This window comes from Nipponia nippon, unplaced genomic scaffold, assembly GCF_047370975.1.
Source record: "Nipponia nippon isolate SJK-2023a ecotype South Korea unplaced genomic scaffold, ASM4737097v1 scaffold_13, whole genome shotgun sequence".
Taxonomy (NCBI): Eukaryota; Metazoa; Chordata; class Aves; order Pelecaniformes; family Threskiornithidae; genus Nipponia; species Nipponia nippon.
In genome coordinates, this window is record NW_028262324.1 from 8755928 (window position 1) to 8778827 (window position 22900).

Consider the following 22900-nt stretch of genomic DNA (forward strand, 5'->3'; position numbering starts at 1 on the left):
CTGGTCAGTGGGAGCTGGCACCAGTTATTATTTTGCACTTGGAATTCTGCAGGGAAGCGAGTTTAGGATTCAAAGCAAAATGAATGCCAAGCTTCAGTTTGACAAAGAAATCCTCTTTCTCTTCCATACCCCCTTTGCTTGTCACGGTGGGGCTGTGGAAGGCGGCTGCACACGCGTGCAGGGGTGTATGCACAATAATGGCCTTTCTTCTCCTAACAGAACCAGCGGGTCCCTGCTGACATGATCTTCCTGAGGACATCGGAGAAGAATGGTAAACATCTGGAACCAATTGTCAAAATAGCCATTAACCTTTCACTGGTTGTTTAGAGAAAATTATCTTTTGGAAATGTGAAAGAAATAGATAATAGTAAAATTTTAGAGAGACAGAGGGTTCAAATGCTTTTATGGACCACCACTTCTCAGGATGTTATACTCCGTTTTCATTTGCTAAGCAAAGAATGTAGGTAGTTGAATCCGGGGTAAATGAATCAGGTTGCACAATGGTTTGCATTAAAGATGTAAATCATTTTACTTGCCATTCAGGTTTGTTTTGTTAAGTGTGGGATAAGGAAATGTTTGATCAGAAGCATTAAAAAACATAGAGACTAATGAGAACATTTCAAATGTCTTAAAGATACAGTGCAGAGTCTCACTGTGTTCTGGACTAGTGAAAGGAAATGAATGTGTGATGTATGAATATCATTCTTACGTTATTAACAAATGTTACTTGAAATCAGATACTGTTGCCAAAGAAAGAAGGGTGTCCTAGGTGTACAGCTCATTTCATGAGCTATAAGGGTACGTAGGACAGATCTGGAAAGGGCACTGACTGGTGTTGAAAATCCGCAGGGTCTTGCTTCCTTCGCACTGACCAGCTGGATGGTGAGACAGACTGGAAATTGCGGCTGCCTGTTACCTGTACTCAGAGACTGCCAACTGCTTCTGTAAGCTGCCTTCATACAAAATATTCCACTTGGTAAACACGTGTTATCTCTTTTACCTGAAAAACGTTCAGGTGCTTCAGTTAATGGGCTGTTTTGAGAAACAGGTTAATGCAGCATTGTTCTGCACAGGGCTCAGTGCATGTTACAGATTAGCATTGGCAACAAGAATACAGGGGTGAGCCAGCTCTTCCCGAGCTCCGGGCAAGAGTTCAGGTGAGGTGAAGCTAGGTGTGTCTGTGCCGCATGGCTGTCGCCGCAGCAAGAGAATGACCTTGCAGCAGGAGGTGGATAATGGTAAGATGCTCCTATATTCTTTTTCCTCTCCATAGACCATTGCAGTAACTGACTGCAGGATAGGTCTTGTTGCAGGATAGGTACCCTTGTTGTGGTACTTCTCAGGTGCTCCCATTCATTCCTCAAACTGCAGTATGTTCAGAGGCACAATTCATGCATTTTCATGAAATGGCTTCAGAGGCAGTTAAGTTTTCATTGCTTGCCTTTATGAAAGGAGGAGTGTCACCAGGGAAGCTCCACTGTGTGATCTGAAATAAGCATATAACCTCCATCAAACATGCTGTTTCCCAAAATGTCTAGCTAAAGTAGTTCGTGTGGGTTTTTTGTTTTTGTTTTTAAAAAGGCAGGGGAGGAGAGGAATCTAAGTACCTGTGTTATTGATGTTCTAGCTGTAAAAAGTGCAAGAAGTTTATTTTACACAAAGGCTTTGAAGCAAGGCATTCTCTCCATGGAGCAAATAGTTCATGCATGTGTAGGAGTCAGCAGTGAAAACACTGCGCAGAATTGGCATATCTTCTTGTCACCACAGAACTGTTCCTAGTGACACTGGCATCTTGAACTAAATATTGAGTGATAGGGTGTTCCTTGGTTGCCTTGGAAGACTAGTCCAAACCTTCTTTTCTACGAAGTAATAAGTGTCTTAGGCTGTCTTAATTATTCAGGCTGAAATTTCTTTTATGGAGCACCGACATCTAAGTAACTCCTAGGAGTCTCTTAAGTATCGGTTCAAGAAATAGTCTTCAGTGAAACTGGTACAACAGTTGTATTTTCTCTTCGACAGTTGGGCTCCAGTAAGTAATATAATTTAGTAATTATCTTAACTTGATAAATAACTCTTGCTCAAAGTATTTGGTAGAAACATTTGTACATTATTAAAATGTCGTCTAACTGTCTGCCAAAACATGTCTGTTTTATAGGACCTACTGCAAATTCGATCCTATGTGTATGCAGAAGAACCCAATATCGATATACATAATTTCGTGGGGACCTTCACAAGGGTGAGTCTTGCTGACATATGCTTGAAATCATATATGTAGTGTTTGCTATGCAAACCTGCTGAATGCTACAGGATGCCAGAGTTTTTCAGGAGAAATAGTGAAGTCTCTCTTGCCATTCCTTGTCTCTTCTTTATTTTTTTCCTTTTTTTTGCTTTTTTTCCTCTTTTTTCTTTTTTTTTTCTTTTTTTTCCCCTTCATAAAACTAATGAAATAAATCTGAAACAAAAATGTGGTTTTTGAAGCTTTGACTTGGAGACAATGTCATAGGCTGTTTGGGATTAAGGACGTTACTCTGAAGGTATTTGACCTGAACATTGGGACAGAGATTGGTAGCTACGTATTCGTGGTGCCTGTTTAGAAGGACATCTGGATCACCATGGATTCCATAGGATTAAATTCCTTTAACTGTGAAAAGACAGGGGATCTTAGCTACATCAGGCAATAGCAGTCTTAATTCTGAGTCAGTTGGGTTTTTGCCTTCAATTGCATGCAGCCTATGTGAACTGAGTTATATCTGCCCCCTATTTCAGAGGGCAGCAGCTCAGAGCCAGTGTGAAATATCACCATTAAAAATATATATCTTTTGACTTGTTGTGAAGTTGTGAACTTTGGCTACTTGGGGCCAAAGTTTGGTTTTTTTCCCCTCTCACTGGGATTATGAAAGTTTTGAGAGATTCATCTAATACCCTTGGGGAGCTTTCAGAGGACAAATGGTTTTGTAACAATTAGGAGACAGTTACAGCTTTTTAGAAGTTGTTTGCTCGTATTTGAGTTCAAAATTGTAGGTTTTGCCTTTTTGTTTTTATGTGGCATGGTTTAATCTGTTTTTTATGTGGCACGGTTTAATCTGGTTTAATAGTGCTGGCATGGGCGAGTGGCTTGGGGAGGCAGTTCTTGTATAAAACCTGCCCAGACATTAATTTACTTTCTCATGCAAAGGTACAGTTGTGTAGAATTAATCTTTTGGTGCCTAAGACGAATCGCTCTTTCTTGTAACTGTTCTCCGGTGCGTATCAGACAACTTTCCAGGCATCACTGAGCAGTCCAAACAGGTTCTCAGCGAGATCTTACAGTAGCAGGTGACATGATATTAATCTGCATGAGCTAAGTGAGGGAACGTTTTCCTGTAGTCCCTGGAGAGCTGCTGCCAAATCTCTTTCTCATTTATGATTCCCAGGGACCTTCAGCAGGCAGAGGTATCTTAATAGATTTTTTTTTTTTTCTTTCCCTCCCCCAATCCGTCTGTTCTACTGAAACAAAGTTCTCATGTTTTTAACCCAACCAGAGATTTACCTGGGTTTATGGAAATCCTCCATCCTATCAAGAAGCCCTCTACCAACTCTCCCAGCATCCCTCTCCAAACACCTCTGTGTGACTCTTGGCATCCACTGGTCTTTTGCATTACTGACAAGTTTGCTTATTTTTCTTTTTATGCTGTTGTAGGAGGACAGTGACCCTCCAGTAAACGAAAGTTTAAGCATAGAAAACACCCTATGGGCCAGCACAGTGATTGCATCAGGTAAGATGGAGGCATGTGTAAATTTTTTTTAAGGGAATATGTTAACAATTTTTAAAGGTCTTTTTGTAATGGAGTAATAATCTCTGTCAGTTGGAGAAATTAGCAGTTGGAATGAGGTTTCCCACTTGTCCTAACACCTCTGGGGAGCTGAGCTGACATCTAATTGCCTCTTGGACATTCCTAGATGAGAAAGAATTGGAGTGGCCTTTGGGCACTTCTTTAGCATCTAGGACCAGAATAGCACTTAATTGCTCTCCACATTGACATCCTAATCTGTAACAGAAATGGTGTCAAATAGATTCTGGTAACAGAAGCTAAGATGAAAGATTCCCAGGTAAGTGCTTCCATTGAGTTCATCTTCTATACTTTTTAAAAAGGAAAAAAATAAATTCCTTGACAGATTTTGGCTTATATATACGATAAGCTCCCAAGGCCTGAAATGAATCAATGCCCTCTTGTAGAGGCTTGTCAAAGTAAAAGCCCTGTTCCTCTCCTGTCCAGCATGTTTGCGAAGTTTGCAGGGTGGTAGCTGGAGGAGAGTGAAATTCTGTAGTGCAGTTCTGGAATTAAAGTTGTTGAATGGAGAGACTTGACAGTGCGGTACCAAGGTGTACATGAAATTAATAATAATAGGAAGGAACATGAACTTCAAAAGATTTTTTGAAGCACTGAAAAGATTTTGATTTGCTCTTTTAAAAGCAGAAAGCAGTGAATAAATTTTATTCCTGTATGTTTCTACCTAATCCTGCTCTGGCTCTGCTTTGAAATGTATTACAGTGTTGTCACAGTGCTGTGACCAACGGATTGTGGAAAAACCTAGTTGTCCAAATACAATTTAATTAAGGTCCGAATAAAATTTAATCAAGTAAATTATGTTCATAGGTTAGTAATTGCCATGCAGTAGGTAACTTACCTTCCTCCCCTCTGAGTGTAGACACATGTAGTCAGCCTGGCAGCTTCAAATACCCATCAGGCTCCTTAATGCATAAGTCTCAGCTCATCCTGCTTTTGAACAAAATAGGCGGAGAAATGGAAAACCACTTTTCTTGTGATTCTGTCCTGTACGGCTCCTCTCCCTGCATCTCCTTTCCCAGGGGGCCCTTCTTGCCGCTTGTATGGAAGCTTTAATTTGTACCAGCTCTTGAACCGTTGCAGATCTCACACTGCCATGGCTGAGCCTAACACGGGGGGGTGTTACAGTGAATAGTCCTGCTGAAGTCAGAGAGGAATGCGCTCCTGCCCTCAGCACGCTCACAGCCCGTGCCTGCTGGGGGTAAAAGCTCTTCCTCTGCTGTGCACTGAGCTGTGTGTAGTATACAGGTGGGTGCAGACATTTTTCCCCTAAGGAGGGCACCGCGCACGCTCTGCTCCACCTGGTTGCTACTTCAGTGCTGTTTAGAAGTCTCGGGTGGTCTTGGTGGCTGTATCAAGGCATGCAACGACCTCCTCTCTGCCCAAATGAACTTATTGTTTGAATCTAATCGTCCTTTCTGAATAAGTTATTTGTAGAGAGACGTCTTTGTGAGTTCAGTGAATAGGAATAACATTTGCAAATATTTTCATCATTTCAAATGGTTTATGCAGTTCAGTCTGTTTTGAATGGCCGTAGAACAACTAGAAACACTCTTTTTATACATACCAGTGTGTCTTCAAGCTGTTTGCTACTCCTGGCAGGTTTTTCTTCTCATTTTGACTGACTTGATCAATATAATACTCAGTTTTGTTTCTCCTATGGTAATAATAAATAGCATGTTGTAGGTTATTTCTGTTAGGAAAAAAAGTGTGGATGATATTTTTCTTCTTCTGTAAGTGAAAGCTGTCAAGTTGTGGAGATGCCATCTCACTGGGGCAGCCTTTGCTTGTAAGACGAAGCAGAGCTATGTGGCTTTCTCCATCTGCTGTAGTAGGAATGGGTCTGACTCTGTTTGTGGTTGATTTGGAGTAGCTGTGCCATCTGCTGATTTGAATTGTGATGATCTTACCACCACCTGCCATCTGGCTCCAGTGATTTGTTGTTGTTTTTCGGGTTTTTTTTAAAGGAATGTTTCCCAGCATATTTTTAGAAACCACCTCTTTTGAATCAGCCTTATTTAAAAATAATTCACTTGCAGCTTGTTAAAACTTTGATCATTAATGGGAGCAGGGGAATAGCAGAGTATAAAATGGCAATGTATTTGCCAAAAAAGCAGTGCTTTTTTTTCGGTGTTGTTTTTCTCCATTTTTACAGACCCCTAAAATTTTCTAGTAAAAAATTTAGACTTTGGCAATTGCAGCTTTTAAACTCTTGACAGTAGATAGCTTTTTCTTTATGGCTTTTTGCAAAGTCTGTAGGAGAAATCTGTAGAAACCCAGTCATTTATGGTGCTAAACTGTATTATGTTTCTGCAAGAAGAAAAGGGAGAACTTTGTTGCTCTCAGCTCTTTAGCAACCGTGGGACATAGCATTAAAATACACTGATAGGCTCCCAGAAGCTCCATCTGTTACAGTAAGGTAGCAGTTGGTATGATTCGCCTTTCCATGGGAACAGCAATTAGACAAATACTTAAATTGTAGATTTTAAAATAAGGTACTTCTGTCTTTGAAAGCTGTTGGAATTCATTGATTTTACTCTGATTATGGCAATCTTCACCAATAAAGAAGAACTGTAGCCAAGAGCACTGATTTAATTTTGACACACAATGGAGGACCACTATCTGGTGCAAGGCAAACTTACCCACGCCTAAGTGGGATTCAAAGTGGTAGGCAACTTTTATTTATAGTGGGGAGAGATAACTGACATCAAAAGGGGATCAGGGAAAGTCGAGAGAGCAAAGCAGGTGACTTCTCTTTCCATGCACATTAGTTGATGCAGCCTGTGATGCTGCACCAAGTCCAACCATATGGGCAGTGCGGTTGAAGCCTTACTGACTTTTCGTAGGATGTCTTCTGTTCAAAGTCCGTGTTCTCATAGGTTTTATATTTCAGGTACCAGCTTTTTTTAATTTCTTGTTGCTATTGCTTCTGAAATTAACCTGCTAAAAATCCTTTCCAACTGTCAAGCCTTTGGATCCAACAAGTATTTTTCTAAAGAAAACAAACAGAGGTTGTTTTTCTTCTGTTGATGCGTGCTCTGTTTTGTTTAGGTACTGTTGTGGGAGTTGTCCTCTACACTGGAAGGGAGCTGCGCAGTGTGATGAATACTTCAAACCCAAGAAGTAAGGTATGGTAAGGAAACAGTCTTATAATAAAAAGGGGCAGAAATTTGTCATTTTTTAAAAGAAAATCCTGCCAAATGCTATACGTACACATTATAGGGACAACCCCATGGGAATAATGATTCATATCTTCCAGCCTATGATTTAAGATAGCTACCATAGCAGAACCTATTTTTCCTCATTTTTCTGATACTATTATACACATGCCTTCTCACTTTAAGATTGATAAAACCATGGTTTTATATGGTTATAGTGAGATAGTCCCAGTTAGAATAGGAAAGCTTATTTTGCTGCATTCTTCTATTATAGCAAAGCTAAGACAAGGTGCAGGGATGTTGATACAGTCTGGAGCTTTTGGCAGCATGAGTCTTCTCACACCTCTTCATGCATTGCTTAGCTTCCAAAGGATGGAAGTCTTTAGTAAGCTGGCAGCAATATTGCTTATAAATTTAAATATGTTTGTAGTGTTTTAGAAGAGAAGAAGTTGGCTAGTGGAGAATGGCTCTTTGAATATGGCAGTTCATTCCCTTTGTGAATATTACATTGAGCTAACGTCTTCTCTTGTGTGTTTGAAATGTCTTTATTTTATTTTTTTAGATTGGTCTTTTTGATTTGGAAGTGAACTGTCTTACCAAGATCCTGTTTGGGGCTCTTGTGGTGGTCTCGCTTGTCATGGTGGCCCTTCAGCACTTTGCTGGCCGTTGGTATCTTCAGATCATAAGATTTCTCCTTCTGTTCTCAAACATCATTCCCATTAGGTAAGGCAATTGCTAATTCTTCCCAGCAAAATGCTGTTTCCTTTGCATCCTCTTCCATGCTTCTAGTATGAACAAGCATGTAAACTCTTATCTGTTCCTCATTTGACAAGTAAGCAACTCTAGAAATAGAAATCAACTTACTGTTCAAATATAAGAATTGCTTTGTTGTTTCTGCTGAATTTGTTTAGCATATTCACCCATTCACTGACTACCTCAGGCTGTGGATTAGTCATTTGAGGCCCCTTCTCTCAGTGTTTGGGCTTCCTGGTTACTTTGATAAAAGCAGAGCAAAAAATGGAAAAGAAGACGTATTTATGCATGTAGTCTAATAGGACCCAATTGCCTTTTAGAGGGGACTGAAACTTAAATATTTAATTGCACTACATTAATAAGGAGATTGTTGCTTTCGGTGTAGGTCTGGGATTCATTTTGGTTCCATTTTTAACCTGCTGTCTGTGTATCAATCACGCTGTCCTTACTTGTCTCTGGCCATCTTCCCCTCAAATTATATCTGTTCTTCTCAAGATACTTATATCACCCACCTTTGAATTACAGTACCACTGCAGCAATGCACAGCCCTTCTCCCCGTTTGCCACCTATTTGCCAACTGACCACTGACTTTGACTATACTTCTCCCAAAACACCCTCTTTGGCAGCTCAAATTCAGCATGGAAGACATGTCCTTTCATTGCACTGGGCAGTTCACAATGATTTTTTCCAAAGTGTAACTGGAGATACATTTTCTTTTTCTTTTTCCCTTCCTCCTGCATAGTTTACGTGTGAACCTGGACATGGGTAAAATTGTCTACAGCTGGGTAATCCGCAGAGATTCCAAAATCCCTGGGACTGTGGTTCGGTCCAGCACTATTCCTGAGCAGCTGGGGAGGATATCCTATTTGCTTACAGACAAAACAGGTATCTGTGTAGAAAATGCAGTTTTGAGTCATGGTATGTTGTTGTTTGGATTTTGTTACATTTTTGGCCAACCAGAGAGTATAATGTAAGATTTCTTTGGACTAGAAGAAATAGCATTTCCTGTCACTTTGACAATATGATTTATTCAGTTTTTGGAAAAAAAAATTTGCATTTTTTTGTTCTGAACTCACTATGAGTAAAATAGGACAGGAATATTATGCTACTTCAAAGAACGCTTAAAGTGTGCTATTAAACCAAAAGCTGAGGGTAAAAATAAAATTAAAAGCAACTTTTTCGAGTTAGTTTTCAAAGCCAGATGAAGATCGCTTACACGTGTAGGCAGAAACGTACCATCAGTCTGTCTGCTGCAGTCCTTACACTTTTAATGTTGAGCTTGAATTCAGAAGACCTAAGCTGTAATGAAAAACTTGGTCCGACATAAAATCCTGGTCCCATTGAAGTTGTTTCCAGAACTTTTCTTTGGTTGCAACAGGACCAGAATTATGCCTGCAGCTCTTGCTGGCATTGACTTTGGGGTAAATCTCATTCTTACTTACTGGCACAGTGATGTGCACCACTACTTCCTGGGAGAATCATCCCTCAGGTTTGTTAATATTGTCTTTTTTGCTGGCCTCAGCCTGCACTGAGAGCCCGGAGCAGTGACTGATTCAGCTTCTGGCCCAGTTTCTCTTGAATTTGGGGTACAGCAAGGATGAGAACGTGTGCTGGGGAATAGGCGTGTTGGTTCCCACTCCATGTCTGGTGCTCCTTCTGTTACAGGAACTCTTACACAGAATGAGATGGTCTTCAAGCGACTTCACCTGGGAACCGTAGCTTACGGCCTGGATTCCATGGATGAAGTGCAGAGCCACATATTCAGTATATACACGCAGGTAGAATTAAATTGCATTACTTCACTCTTTGTTCACAAAACAGTTTTCCAGGTCACAGGGCTAATGGTGAATTAATATGGCAGGGATCTGCCTATTAACTATTACTTTTTGGAAAAGTCTGAAGGGCATTGGATGCTTAATACATAAGTATTATCATGATTGCTTATTACATTTGTAGATTGTTTCACATCCACCAGTCTTTAACTGCCACAACACGTGCACGGATCTGTGAGTGTGTGTGAGTGTACGTGCCTGTGTCTTGCTACCGAGGTCTGATTGTAAAATAGCATACTTTTATTTAGATATTCACCACTTACAGCAACTACAGTGTTTGCTTTGTTGAAAAATTGGCTCTGGGTAATATTTGGTGGATTAAGTTGCTGTTTGAAATGGCGTGTACTGGGGCAGTAATAAAGGAAGAGGAACCAGTGGTAGTCAGTAAGCAGCAACAGAGAACAGTGTGCCAGTATCGCTGCTTTAGGCCTGATGGTTAAAAAAGAAAATGGTAAAAGTGGGATTCTTTCACTAATGCGTCAATGATCTTATATGGTGCATAACTGACATCTGCTTTGAGAAATATCTACGGCTAAAGAAGGCAGCAAAGTCAACATGTAAAGTACAGAACAGGAAAATCCTGTTTTGGGAAGTCTCTCCCTTGCATTCCTCTTTCAGTGTCACTGGGTGAGCCAGCATCTAAAAAGCCTTCATCTCTATTCTTAGACTTTTATTTCAGCTTTGTATGATAACCAGGTAATGTCATGTGACTTGTCTGGGTCAGCAAACTGTATTCCTTAGCATGTTACAGCAGACAAGATGCTTATCAATTGAAACTTCATATAGATACACGCACTTCCTTCTTAAAACAAGGGATGAGGTTTTACTTAAGAATATTGCTACCTTTTAAAAAAATAATCAGCTGTCAGTGGCTGATGTTCCAGCCACTGGTACTTATAAAAGACTTAAGAATTGCCACTAATTATGTAATCATGGAAGCATTATTTTTTATTTTCTGCTAATAACTGTTCTTTCAACTGCAGCTAGAAATAACTTTTTTTTGTGACTTACTGACAATTAGGTTTTCTCTTTTGTAAAATGTGATTCCACAGACACAATCTGCACATGTTAGTGATGAGTTACTACTCCCATGTCGTAGGTCAAGCATTTTCATTTCTCAATAGTTGTGGAATTGCTTCATTCCTACAGAAACCGCACAAGTTGCTGTCAAAGTGCCTGTGCTTTTCCGTGGGCATGCACACCCAATGCAAGGAACTGAGTTTTTCATGTCACATTGTTTTTGCGTTGCTCGAGAGATTTTTAGACTGAAGTGCACTTTCTATACCCCCCACAAAGTGAAACATGAAGCCAGCATTCTTGCCTGGAAAAAGGCACTATGTGCTTACTGTAAATGGAATTTTTATTTTTGGATTTTGTTCATGGTGGTAAAGACACACAGCAGGTTTCCTTGACCTCAGTGATCTGTTTGATGGCATAGCTTTGCCCTAAGCAGACTGTCAGGCTACAATGTGCTTTTAACTAAGCATGTGATAGTTGATAAATACCCGGTATTTTGAGTAATTGTCTTTTTCACTGCCATGCGTCTCAGGTAACTTGTAACTCCTAGCTCGTTCTCTTTTTCCCTCCTCTGCTTTCACAGCCGCCTTAGAATCTGGTCCTTCTCTTGGTTTTGAGACTCTTAAATGACTGAACTGTACTTAAAAAAAGACCCAAGCCAACCAAAACCAAAAAACAGACTTCAGATCTATTTGCCCTCATTTTGTACTCAATCTCCAGAGAAAACTTGACTGCTGGTTAATTATTTGCCAAAGTATTCAATATTTGTCAAGCATCTTTTGATGAGCGTGACTAGTTCAGTATTTGACTAGTGCTACGTGTCAATCTAAATGCACTTCAGCTGAGGGTTTGCTGTTGTTTGGTTGGGTAAAGCCTGTTGCAACAGTGCTGATGAGCAGCAATATTCAAGTTGAAGATCTTGCGTGTCCTAATCACTAGAGTGTGGAAAATAGCATGTGGAATTACACTCATAAAGGATGTGTCTCATAAAACGTTTATCATTACCGAGTGAGATTCCTTTTAATGAGAAGCATTTGCTGGCAATGATTCATTTTGAACTGTAGTTCTTATTCTTTGCTCTTATTTTTACCATGTTGTGGCCTTTGACCTGGAAGTGAAACTTTTGTCCTCTTGACACTAAAGGTTAACAGAGCAGGAAACTAGATCACTGTGTGTCCCTTCTTCAACCAGGATAATTTAGTAATTGTGCAATTATCTGAAAACTCCCATTCTGATACTAAAAATAGTATTAAAAATTAAATGAATGTAATTAAGATTTTCTAGGTCCATACGAGTCATCTGTTTTCTGTTTTCAGCAATTATATTCTCTTGCACGTGAAACCGAATGGACTCTAAATTTTCAGAGCCACTGGTCTTTTGTGGAGCAAAAAGTGGTTTCACCGAGTCTTCTGACTTTGGTCTTTCACCAATCAGTGTTTGGTGGTTCTGCAACAGAGGGTCTTTTTCTCAGTGTACTGTTCCAAAAACTTAGGTAAATCTTTTGGGGCACTTTACTCCATCAGTAACAATGATAAAGAAGTGGCATTATGCTGGGGTGAGTTCCCAGTGATGGTCTGAATTAAGGTGTATGAAGAGTGCATCTCATTCCTGGGGACATAGGAGTCTGCACGGCTGCTGCATATACGTCTTCACTGAAGTAAAAACTTAAATATTTTTTTTTCTGCAATAAGACTTTATTTTGCTTTCCTTTTTTATAAGCAATCTCAGGACCCACCTGCCGTGAAGGGCCTTACCTTAGCCACCAAGGTGCGTAAAACCATGAGCAGCCGAGTGCATGAGGCGGTGAAGGCAATCGCGCTGTGCCACAACGTGACACCGGTGTACGAGTCCAACGGGGTGACAGACCAGGCTGAAGCCGAGAGACATTATGAGGACTCCTGCAGGGTGTACCAGGCCTCCAGTCCTGATGAGGTCAGTATCCATTTGGGTGTATGAAAATATAAATATGACCTTGCTGAAAAAAAGAATTATGTGGTGAAAGTGTTCCAGTCTAGTGAAGGGGATAATATTTTAATGCATTTATTGCACTGATAACTCATGAATAGACCATAAGTGGTCTCTCAGGTGATATACTTCAGCCAAATCTGCCTCTCTGCCTGAAGCTACAGAGCTACATGGTGACTAGTATCTAGCTGTTTTGTCAGCCCCTGCATTGCAGAGTTTTTTGCTCATGTTTCTGCACCTTTTGTCCAGGGTATATTTTTGCAGTTCAACGCCATGGGTCCCTTTGACCACATTTGGTAAATTATAGGCAATCTTGTCTTGTTTGGGGGGGGATGACTTGTGGGAGGGGGTTAGAGCACTCCCACGAGTCAGCGTGTCCCTGATCTGCAAAGTGTTCAAACTTCCAGACCAAGTGAAAAGTTGTAAATCACTCTGGGTAGCACTGCTAACCCAGGACACATCCCTTCCCATGCGGACGGGACAGACCCGGAGCCCGAATTAATTCTGCAGAGTAACTGAAGTGCACAAGAGTTTCTCTGAGCAAAGCTGTGCCCTGCCAGTTCTCTGCCAGCACCCAGTCCAGCCAGGGCTACACAGGGTGGTACAGGAGAGAGAAACTTTACAGCTCTCCAGAGACTCGCTGGAGACTTTTACTGAACACTTGAGAGATCAAGTTCAATACAGGATTTACGATTAAAGCGCTCTTTGCCACCCTCTGCAAAATCTGGAAAATCTAATTAAAGTGTTGTTTCCTTCTGTGACGAAGACAGGAGGAATAAAATATGGTTTCATGTATTGGTTATGCTTCTTGGATACATCATCTTTAGTGCAACCGAGGTAAAACAATTTGTTTTCTATTAATTTTTACAATTACACTTGCTCTATGCCATTGAAAGAGATGGAAGTTTGAAACTTCCCATAAGAATCCTACTGATGGTATGAGATCATATCGCCCATTTGACTACATTGGAAGGGTTCTTCCATTTATTGCCCCAAATAAAACAGATTTGCCTCTGATAATAACCTTTTCACCTTTGACATCGAAAGAGAAGCTGGCTTTCCTCATTGTTAGAGGTAAGAAATTGTTTGCATAGAAATAAGTTTATTCGCTAGCCCCACTATGTGAGGATTTTGAAATTGTTGCATGTATTAATGAAAGACTGGCACACAGAGTTAGTTTCCACATTTCATGTACATTCAAAATATTCCCTGTAGTGTTTTTCTTCCCAAGTAGGCAATTCATTCATTTCATATAATGTGTTCTTGTCTGTATTGTACAAAAGCTGCATCTTTGCTTTTTTTCCCCCCTCCTCCATTGATGTGCCTACAGTGACAAGCCCTTACTCCTCCCTGGCTTTGGAGCTGGTGAGCAGTGTGTGTGTGTGTGTGTGTGTGTGTGTGCCCATGTGTCCTCTCCCACCGCATAACCTAGGTTGGTGTTTTGCTTACCTGCTTTTCTCCTTTAATGTGTTGCTCTCCCATGTAAAGACAGCTTACAGAAATCAACTGCCTTTGGATTGAAACAAGTTCTGAATGATTTCCAGATGGTAATTTTTGTGATCTGCATTTAAGGTTTTTTTTCCTAAAGCATTTACTGGCTATTTTTGCACAGATCCTCTGTTTATTTACATATATACTGTGATATATAGTGAAGTCAGTGATTTTTCGTTTCCTTTTTTGCTTTATACAGTTCTGTCTTTAAAATATTTATGCAGCGATTTGTCTCAAATACCCAAGGGACTGCTGTTTGTTTGTTTTACTATAGCATGATAACTAATCCTTCCAAGATTATTGTTTAAATTCTTTTTTCCTTGCTTGTGGTGTCTTAAGTAGAGAATTACAGTGGGTTGAGAAATCAGATATGCTTTGCTGCACTGAGGAGATCTTGTCTGTAGGTCTTCGATATACAAATATTGTTTAGATATGCTCTGCGTATGTCATACTAGATGGTACAAAACACAGGATCAGCACAAGCCGAGTCCTTGAGAAGAGAGCGATGCTGTTAAATAACATTCCCTGTAGGGGAATGGCTTTGGACTGCTGTTAAAGCCAGCCTTTGAAATCCTATATCAATAAAATATTGCCATGGCAGGGAAGGTCAGTTTATGAAATGAGTACAAAAACTTGTATTCTCTTTACTTTAACAGCAAGAGTAATTTCTACCAGTTGGCATAGGATTCATTTCCTGTAACAGAAAGCAGGATTTCCTAAATTTGTTTCCTGTGCATGCTGCCATTTAGAAGTCTTGAAGTATCTTTATTCAGATATCGGTTACAGCCTTGGGGCTCTGCAAGCATGTCAGTTGTAGCCATACAGTAACTAACAGGGGAAATGAAATAGATATAATCTGATCAGAGATAAGAGCGCCTGGGATTCCTGGGCAAACAGTCTTTAACCCTGACAACCCGCCGCAGCTGCCAGGACATGAAAGGGTGCACCAATCAATTGGTTTCTGCCTGTTGTCTGTCTGTCTGCCTAGGCAACCCTAAATGGGACATTTGTAGAGCAACTCATGGCACAGAAGGATCAATTTGTCTCTTTAGAATGAAATTTATTAGTCGATATCCACTTCAGTGGTGGCTTGGGTAATTTAATTGTCAGAAAGAGCAAAGTTTGGGGGATAGTATGCTGAGCTGCTGTAGCTGCTCTGCTTTGTAATGCTTGGCTCTGTATCTGACTTGGCCTGGACGGAGCTGCAAACTCCTGGAGTGTGGTCAGGGACTTCACTGATTTCCCCTCAGGAGTGAGCATGGGCTCTCTTGAAGATGTTTGAGGGGTTTCATGTCTGCTTTTAAATCTCAGTTTAAGCTGTAAACATATTTTTGCATCTTGAATGTTTCTCATCTTTTCACTGTGACTGAGAGCACCTCTAGTTATCTGGTTGCATGGTGCAGAGTAAACCTCTTCTGTCTCGCACTGAGCTGGGAACGTGCTCCCCGTCCCAGGGTGCCCAGGCCCTACCAGAAGAGCCACCGGCGCTTTTGTTGCTGTTGGTGTTGTCCACTGGTGCTGCGGCACTTCCCAGAGGCCGGGCCCATTGTGTTGCCTGGTGAATGAGGATGGTAATTTCAATGCTTTTAGTACATGTGATAGGAACACTTCAAAATTCTATCACTTTCTCTCTCAGTAATTATTCATTAAGTACTATGGAGGCTGGGAAGTGGCATGTTCAAAGGGGTCAGCCCCACTTCCCTTCCCGTGCTGAATGCAGTTCACCTGGAGGGCCATTAAGGGCTGACAGGACCCACGTCTGCTTGGGAGCAGCAGGGAAAAGGGGGATTTCTTTCATTATTCTTCCCCTTCCATTGTCGTACCTTTTTGTGGTCTCAGGGCCATCCGAAATGACTGGTGTTGCGCAATGCAGTGCAGTTAGTTTGAAGCATGTCATGTGCACGACGTAGCACCTCTGACGTGTTGCTCATCCATTTGTTCCTCTGCACAAGGCTTTTCTTTCAGGAGGTTTAAATGCTTCCTGACATAGGACTTAAATGAGACACTGGCAGGGAAGGAGAGAGGAGGTGTCTGTGAAAGAAAGTAGCAAAGGAGATGTTTTAATGGGCTGAGCTGGGAGCAGAGATTTGTCTCTCCAGACGTTTGCAGCTTACCAGCATGGGCAAATTAACAGCCGGTGCCATGCACGCTGAACATCACGTAACGTCATGCTGTGAAAAATTCTCAATAATTATTTATTAACCAGAGTATTAGAAGCCCAAGCTCCACCTCTGCTCTGGGAGACTGTTAGGAAGAGTATCTAACTGCACACTTTAATATGCCAAGGATGGCTTGAAGAAACTTTTGAAAAACATAAGCCTGAAAGAGCCTTTGATTTGTTGTAATCTTTGTGAATATGGCTGCAAAAACTTGCTAATATTAAAACAAATATTGATTCAAATTGGTTTAAAGGTCTTTTAAGGCAAAGCCAACTCAACTGATTTTTTTTATCTGATGATTTAAGATTACTTTATGAAAGGAAAAGTTTATTTTAGGTTGTCTTTTAAGCCTAATTGTGGATGAAAGGGAGCTGAGTTCACAAAAGATTCTCCAATTAGACCCAATTATATCAATTCATCTAGTAAAATCTTGACTCAATGCAAGAATTTATAGATTTCATTTTTATCTGTATCTCATGTATGTGATTTCCCAAAATAAATTCTATTTTTGTCTAAGGTATTTGTGGTCACTTAAGGCAGTAAAGGCAGAACCTGAAAGGCACAAGGGATAATTAACCTTCAAGTCAGCAGCAACCGTGTGCCCAGCCTTCTCATGCCTTTGAAAATGTCACTGCAAAATACTTCCAGTATTTCATGTCTGTTTGGAGAAAGTACCCCTTGATCCTTTCTGGAGGCCAGTGATATATGGGCTCACGTCAGCTGCTGCTCCCATCCGTTACTGCCAAGACAGCTTCTAGAGGTAAACCCCCGTATCTCAGCAGGCTCAATCTTAGATGGATGTGTCAGCTGAGGTGAGGATTCTGTGGGGGATCATCATAAAGGCTTTGCTCTTCTGTCATGACTCTGGTTGTAATCTAGTGAAAGCTGGTAAAGAATTCAGTGTTGTATGTCCTTAAATATTAGAAGCTGCAATCAGAATGGTACCCACATAAGCTCAATTAAATGAGTTCTGGTGTGTGCCTTGAAAAATCTGGGGTTTGTTTTGGGTTGTTTGTTTGTTTATTTTTTAATGTTTAGGGAGAAGGGGTTCTCTGCTAAGAAGTGTCTGTGAGCCAGCTTTCAGCTGTCTTGCTGATCAGTACAGAGGCTAAAAGTTGTGATGAATTGTTACTACCAAACAGATAGAGTATAACACAGGGCTCATTTTGTTTGTTTGCTTTTCTAATATGAATTTTTAACGTGCTCTGCGTTAGTGTTTCTGGCTTTGATATTTTAAATCCAGGGTGAATGCATTGTTTTGAATTCTTGATTTCATAAATGGCAAGCTGGGAAATAGCACATTCAAAAAGTAAGTGTTTGTACAGAGATTTACCTGATGAGCCCAAGCAGAGGTTTGGGCACCCCGGGCCTGGGTGGAGGGTACCTGTGCCTGCCTGTGCTGAAGGGTTGTCCTTCAGGATGTGGCAGTCGAAGGCAGGGAGCTGACCACCTCCTGCTGAGAGCCGAGGACAGCCTGGCAGCTGAATCGGACAGCAGCTGGGCTGCCCAAACCCCGAAAATACTGTTAGTAAGCTTCTAACTTCAGGAAAAGCCCACTAGAAAGAGCAATGTAGGAGCACGTGCATATATGAACAGATCCACTCCATAGCACCATTGATGAGTGACGGACTTCTTTGCAGCCCCTACCCGCTGTCCCCTCAGGGGAGGTGTGGTGTGGGCCGGCCACCCTCACCATGCCCTTCTCCTCTCAGGTGGCCCTGGTACAGTGGACAGAGAGCGTGGGTTTAACGCTGGTGGGCAGAGACCAGTCCTCCGTGCAGCTGAGGACACCGGGTGGCCACATCCTGAACTTCACCATCCTCCAGATCTTCCCCTTCACTTACGAGAGCAAGCGCATGGGGATAATTGTTCGGGTAAGTGGCTTCGGGTAAGCTCTTGTGTCTTTGTGAATCTCCTGCTAACACAACATGAAACATATAAAACATTTGCTCTCAGCTGTGCTGGCCTTCCTGGCTGAGTTTTGCAGTCTCTCCTACCTCAGGCTGGTTCTCTGCTTTGAGCTAATAGCATCTCATTGCTGGGTTTGTTTAGCTTGGCCGTATTTGGCAGTAAGTGCTATATTGCCCTGAGACATCTTTAGTTTATTGATCTTTGGTCCCTTGTTCAAAATAAGAAGGAGCCTAAGCTTCCAGCTTCCCCCAACTGCTCCTTCTCACTCACATTTTTAATTCATCATGTACTCTGGGGTGGGTTTCAGCCGTACAGCTCCCCCGTCTGCACACATCGGTTCCTGTAGGGTGCCGCTGGGGGCAAGGTCAGGCTGGGGATGGGTGTCCAGCCAGTCCGTCAGCCAGCACTGCCGCCAACCGTGAAAGCCTGTCTTTGGCACTGCAATGGAGCCTCCAGGATGGCGCTGGGAAGGAAGAGGGAGCTTGAGCATTTCCCTCCGACTGTGAAACCCAAGGGCCCTGGGGATGCTGGAAAATGCTCGGAGAGGAATTTTGCTACAAGTGCAGGGAGGAAGGAGAAATAGGAGCGACTGCTGGCGTAGAAGAGCTAAAATCTGAATGTTTTGGCTGTCTGTGTGCTGAACCAAGACTTAACAGCTTTGATAATCAGCAGAGATGCCATGTTATCTCCCAGGTAAGGCTGTTGTTTCAGGAAAGCTTGAAGCCAGCACTGCCAGCAAAAGAAATAGTCACAGTTACCCTGTCTCCTGGGACCCAAATTCTGTGTCCCCTCCCACAGTGGCTGACACAGCGAGGAGGAAGAGGAGCCTGGGAGGGGCAGGACTGCTCTCTCCAGGGGAGCAGGCACCAGCAGCATCTCAGGGAAGCTTGAGCTGCCTTTGAAGCCTTGCTCTGTGTCCCTGGGGTTGTCTTTTCATCTGTTCAAAAGCTCCTGCCCTTCCTGTCGTGTCCATGCTGCGGTCATGCTGGCAGAGCTGGGCAGGCTATACAATGGACTGGGGTTGTGAGTTGACCCAGGTCACAAGTGCTTTCCCCCCTCGGGGTCAGCCAGGAGCAGGGACCCGAGCAGGTTCACCGGTCCAGCTTACGCTGTGTCTCCAAAGCACTTGTGGTGGTACAACAGGAGGTGATGGAGATGGCAGCAAGTGGGAAGGAGGGGGGGATCCTGGACCAATGCCACAACAAATAACTTTAGGATACTGTTAGAGGTGTTGTGGAAGTGCTCCCCAGATCCCTGCCAAGCATGGAAACCCCGCAGAAGTTAGACACTGCAGGTGGAGGTACTTGTAGCTGCAGGGAACTGTGGAGATTTCTTTTGAGCTGTTTAACAGAGCCCGCAGCCATGCTGAGAACATGCTGTCATGAGCAGGGTTTGAAAATAGCTGATTTAAGGTAAAAGGGTGCATTTGTGCAAATACCGTTATCAGCAGCAGCAGGCACTGTGTGCGCTAAATACGTGCCCAGCTGAAATTGTATGCATAACTTTGTGGTTTTATATACAAATACAATATAAGATCGGACTCTTAGAAAAAAATTACCTTGAAAAGAAAGAAGAAGAAGAAAGTGTGGGTGTTAAAAACAGTTGAGATCAGTTGTCACCATTATCATCATTAGTTTTCAGGATAGTGCTAGAGAATCAATGTTAATCAGATAAACAAAGCCTGCTCTGGTAAGGCATTTCCATTTGCCTGCGAAGCAAACAAGTGAAGCAGTTTGAATATTTCTTTTGGAGATAATTAAAACATCTTTGTTGTTTTTTTACTGAGAGTACAGACAGATAATTGGTACCAGGAATCTGAAACATGAATATGAAACCTATAATCCAGGGTAAGATATGATTTGTTGTATCATTTCATGTGATCTTCAGCTTTGTTATTTAGGGTGAGGAGAATAGGTAAAATTGGTGGGTTTTTTCTTTTTCTTTTCTTTTTTCTTCTTTTTCCCTCTCTGTTTACTTTGTGGTAAAGCTGGGTTGCTGCATGTTTATTTTGGGGTATCTGGAAATAGGATGTAAAAATATCTTCTGCCTCATGTATTTTAAGTTGCAACGGTAGGAGGAGTAGCCTTTGGTTTTAGTTAGAAACATTTGGGATCAGTTGCACACGTGGGCCTCATCGATAGCAGATTAATTTGGTCTGCTTTATTGGGTGATGTTTGGTAGCTTCACAAATCTCAACTTCTCTGGACCCCTGGAAGAGCACAGCCCCTGTCAGAAACGGCACCATGAAGGGATGGTGTGAAATGGAGCAATGCAGTGGTTGTATTCAGCAACAACAAATATTACGGAGAACTTCAGTATTCCTGTTACCAAGAGATTTGGTGGTAAAGATGGAACTGTAATATATGCATATAATTATTTTTGCAAACCCATGAAGGACAAGCTGTATTTAGTGAAGACTGAAAATCGTTAAAGCTCGTACAAATGGCTGCATTTGGGTTATCCTACCTGAGTATTTTGGACCTGGATCTCCTGTTGCTCAAGGAACTGCTTTTAAGTTCTGGATCACACACCACAGTACAGTGTAGGGGCGGGGGACAAATTTGCATTTCAAGTTGTTCCAGGCTTTGGAATACTAAAACATGCCCAAGGGCAGGAATGCTAGTTGAAGTGGGCTGATAGGCTGAGCTTGTACAAAGTAATCAGTGTGTTAAATCTGTGAATCTAGAGGTCCGACTAAATGTGTTTGAACATACACAGTCATCAGTGTTCCCATGAATGTCTTGTGCTCTGTGGCATAGCTGCAACAAGTGTAGTGCATATCTGTTTAAATACAGCAAGTGTAAATTCTTCAGATTATTATTTTTATAGTGAAAATGATGTGGAGACTTCAGGCAACCTTTTCAAGACCTAGAATAAAAATATTAGCAATAAAAGAGGGAGGACTAAACAACCTCCCTCCCCATTGCTTACTGTAAGTGCAAACTTTTGATGAGGTGCTGTTTTATCCAGGGTGTAAGAAGTGGGCTAACCATCGAAGCCAGGGTATGCTTCATTAAATTGTGTTTATATGCTCAGCAGAGAATTGGATGCCCTTAAATTTTTCTCATCTAAGTGGAAAGGAGTCCTCTTTTTTTCCCCTCTTTGATTTGAGGCTTATTCCTTTTAAATTATCTATGATCTGTATTCTCCCCCTTTAGGAAGGAAAAGGTTTCTATTTTGCATTTCTGTATTTATAATATTACTGTTGCCAAAACCAGCAAAACTCCCACTTCTGGTCAGTGGGAGCAAGATCAGGCCTAGATCCTGACTGTAAATACTGTTGATAGAAGCACTGGCCCCGCTGTGTTGTGCCTGTTAATTCTGTGTCTTTATTTTGCAGCCATTGAGCTGCTGCTAAGCCACTAAAATCAGGTCCCTGTATACCCTATGCAGAAATAGATTTTGAGTGGCAGATGCTGGCTGCCTGGGTATTACTTTGCCACATTCCTGTATACTCCAAAATTATATCTTCAAGCAGGGTTTTCATTTTTATTAAAAAAAAAAAAAAAAAAGAAAAAGAAAACAAAAAGAAAAAAAGAAGAGTTTATAAATAGGTAGTTGTCAAGTAAAATTTTCTTTTATTAAACATACATGTATGCATGTGTAGGCAGTCCATTTGGTTTTGATTCACAACTTGCAAGGTGTTTACCTCTTCAGTGTATCTTCTAAAACTGTGCTGTTTGCTTAAATAGAAATAAGGGGAGGGAAAGTAGCGTGAAGTATCCAGAAGACAGCAGATGTAGTGAGCAGCTGGGGAGGGGAGGGAGGGGGAAGCTGCAGAATAAAACCGCACTCGGGATTGTAGTGAGTAGAATTCACATGGTAATATTTTCTGCTCAGCTATACAGATATTGCCCGTTCTTATAAACTGCAGTTTTTTCAGCTAGCGGGAGCCATTGCAATCGTCTTGCCAGGCTTCCTGTACAATCTGGGTATAGAGTTTCAGCAAGAAATTCATGCGTCCAGCCCAGTAATGCTGTTACTGAAATCCTTGGCAGAGACGCCCGTCTCCCCTGCTGGTCCTGTGCGCTCTGGCTCCTATAAAAAGATCTGCTTCAACACATAACTTTTAGTAAATAAAGTAGTAGTTAATATTGAAAACAAGTAGCAGATGTTGCCGCGTTTGGGATATTTTTGCAATATCTGCTTGTTCACTTGTGATCAACTGTCATTTCTGTAGCTGATTATTTCGGTTCTAAGAAGTCTTGCTCTACCCAAGCAGCCACTCTTCACCGTACTGTTTACTGACTTATCTTCTTGAAAGAAGGCCTGTTTGTTTGACCACAATATTTTCCATTCTTCTTTTTCTTTGCATTATTTTTCCCCTTACCCATGTGGAATGATCTTTGTTGTAAAGCAAAGATAGTGCTATTGTCATATCTGGAATTGAAAGAAGCCTTTGAACTGTGGCCAGAGTCAGACCACGGTGGAAAAAGATGCCTCTCCAAAACAATATAACTGGCAAATCTCTGTGTAGATTTATAGTGTGATCTTACCATAATATGAGAACGCACTAACCTCCTATTGAACTCAGTGAGAGGAAATGACTAATGCAAGGAGATAGCTGATACAGTATTTATATTGGACAAAAAATCTAAACTATCTTAAGCCAGTTCTGCAGCACGGGAAGTGGAGTCTTTATTTGGTTTCCTACAGAGTTGTTGTTAGACACTTTTTAATCAAATAATTTAATAGATAAACCTTTACCTTTGGTTAGTGCCAAAAGCGTTGTGTTTTATTTAAGAAGATTCCAGTTGTTTTGGTAGAGTGACACGCATTTTGCTTTG

At 41.5% G+C, this 22900-nt stretch overlaps 1 protein-coding gene across 1 annotated transcript in view; it reads left to right on the forward strand.

Annotated features, from left to right (window-relative positions):
* The window catches only part of ATP9A (ATPase phospholipid transporting 9A), a 65854-nt gene that overhangs the window by 23726 nt on the left and 19228 nt on the right, over positions 1–22900 (forward strand). The window contains exons 6-15 of the mRNA XM_087749984.1: positions 220–271; positions 850–944; positions 2156–2236; positions 3680–3755; positions 6879–6955; positions 7548–7708; positions 8481–8623; positions 9404–9516; positions 12307–12519; positions 17915–18076. Coding sequence (XP_087606110.1) covers positions 220–271; positions 850–944; positions 2156–2236; positions 3680–3755; positions 6879–6955; positions 7548–7708; positions 8481–8623; positions 9404–9516; positions 12307–12519; positions 17915–18076 — 1173 coding nt within the window. The remainder of the gene's footprint in view (positions 1–219; positions 272–849; positions 945–2155; positions 2237–3679; positions 3756–6878; positions 6956–7547; positions 7709–8480; positions 8624–9403; positions 9517–12306; positions 12520–17914; positions 18077–22900) is intronic.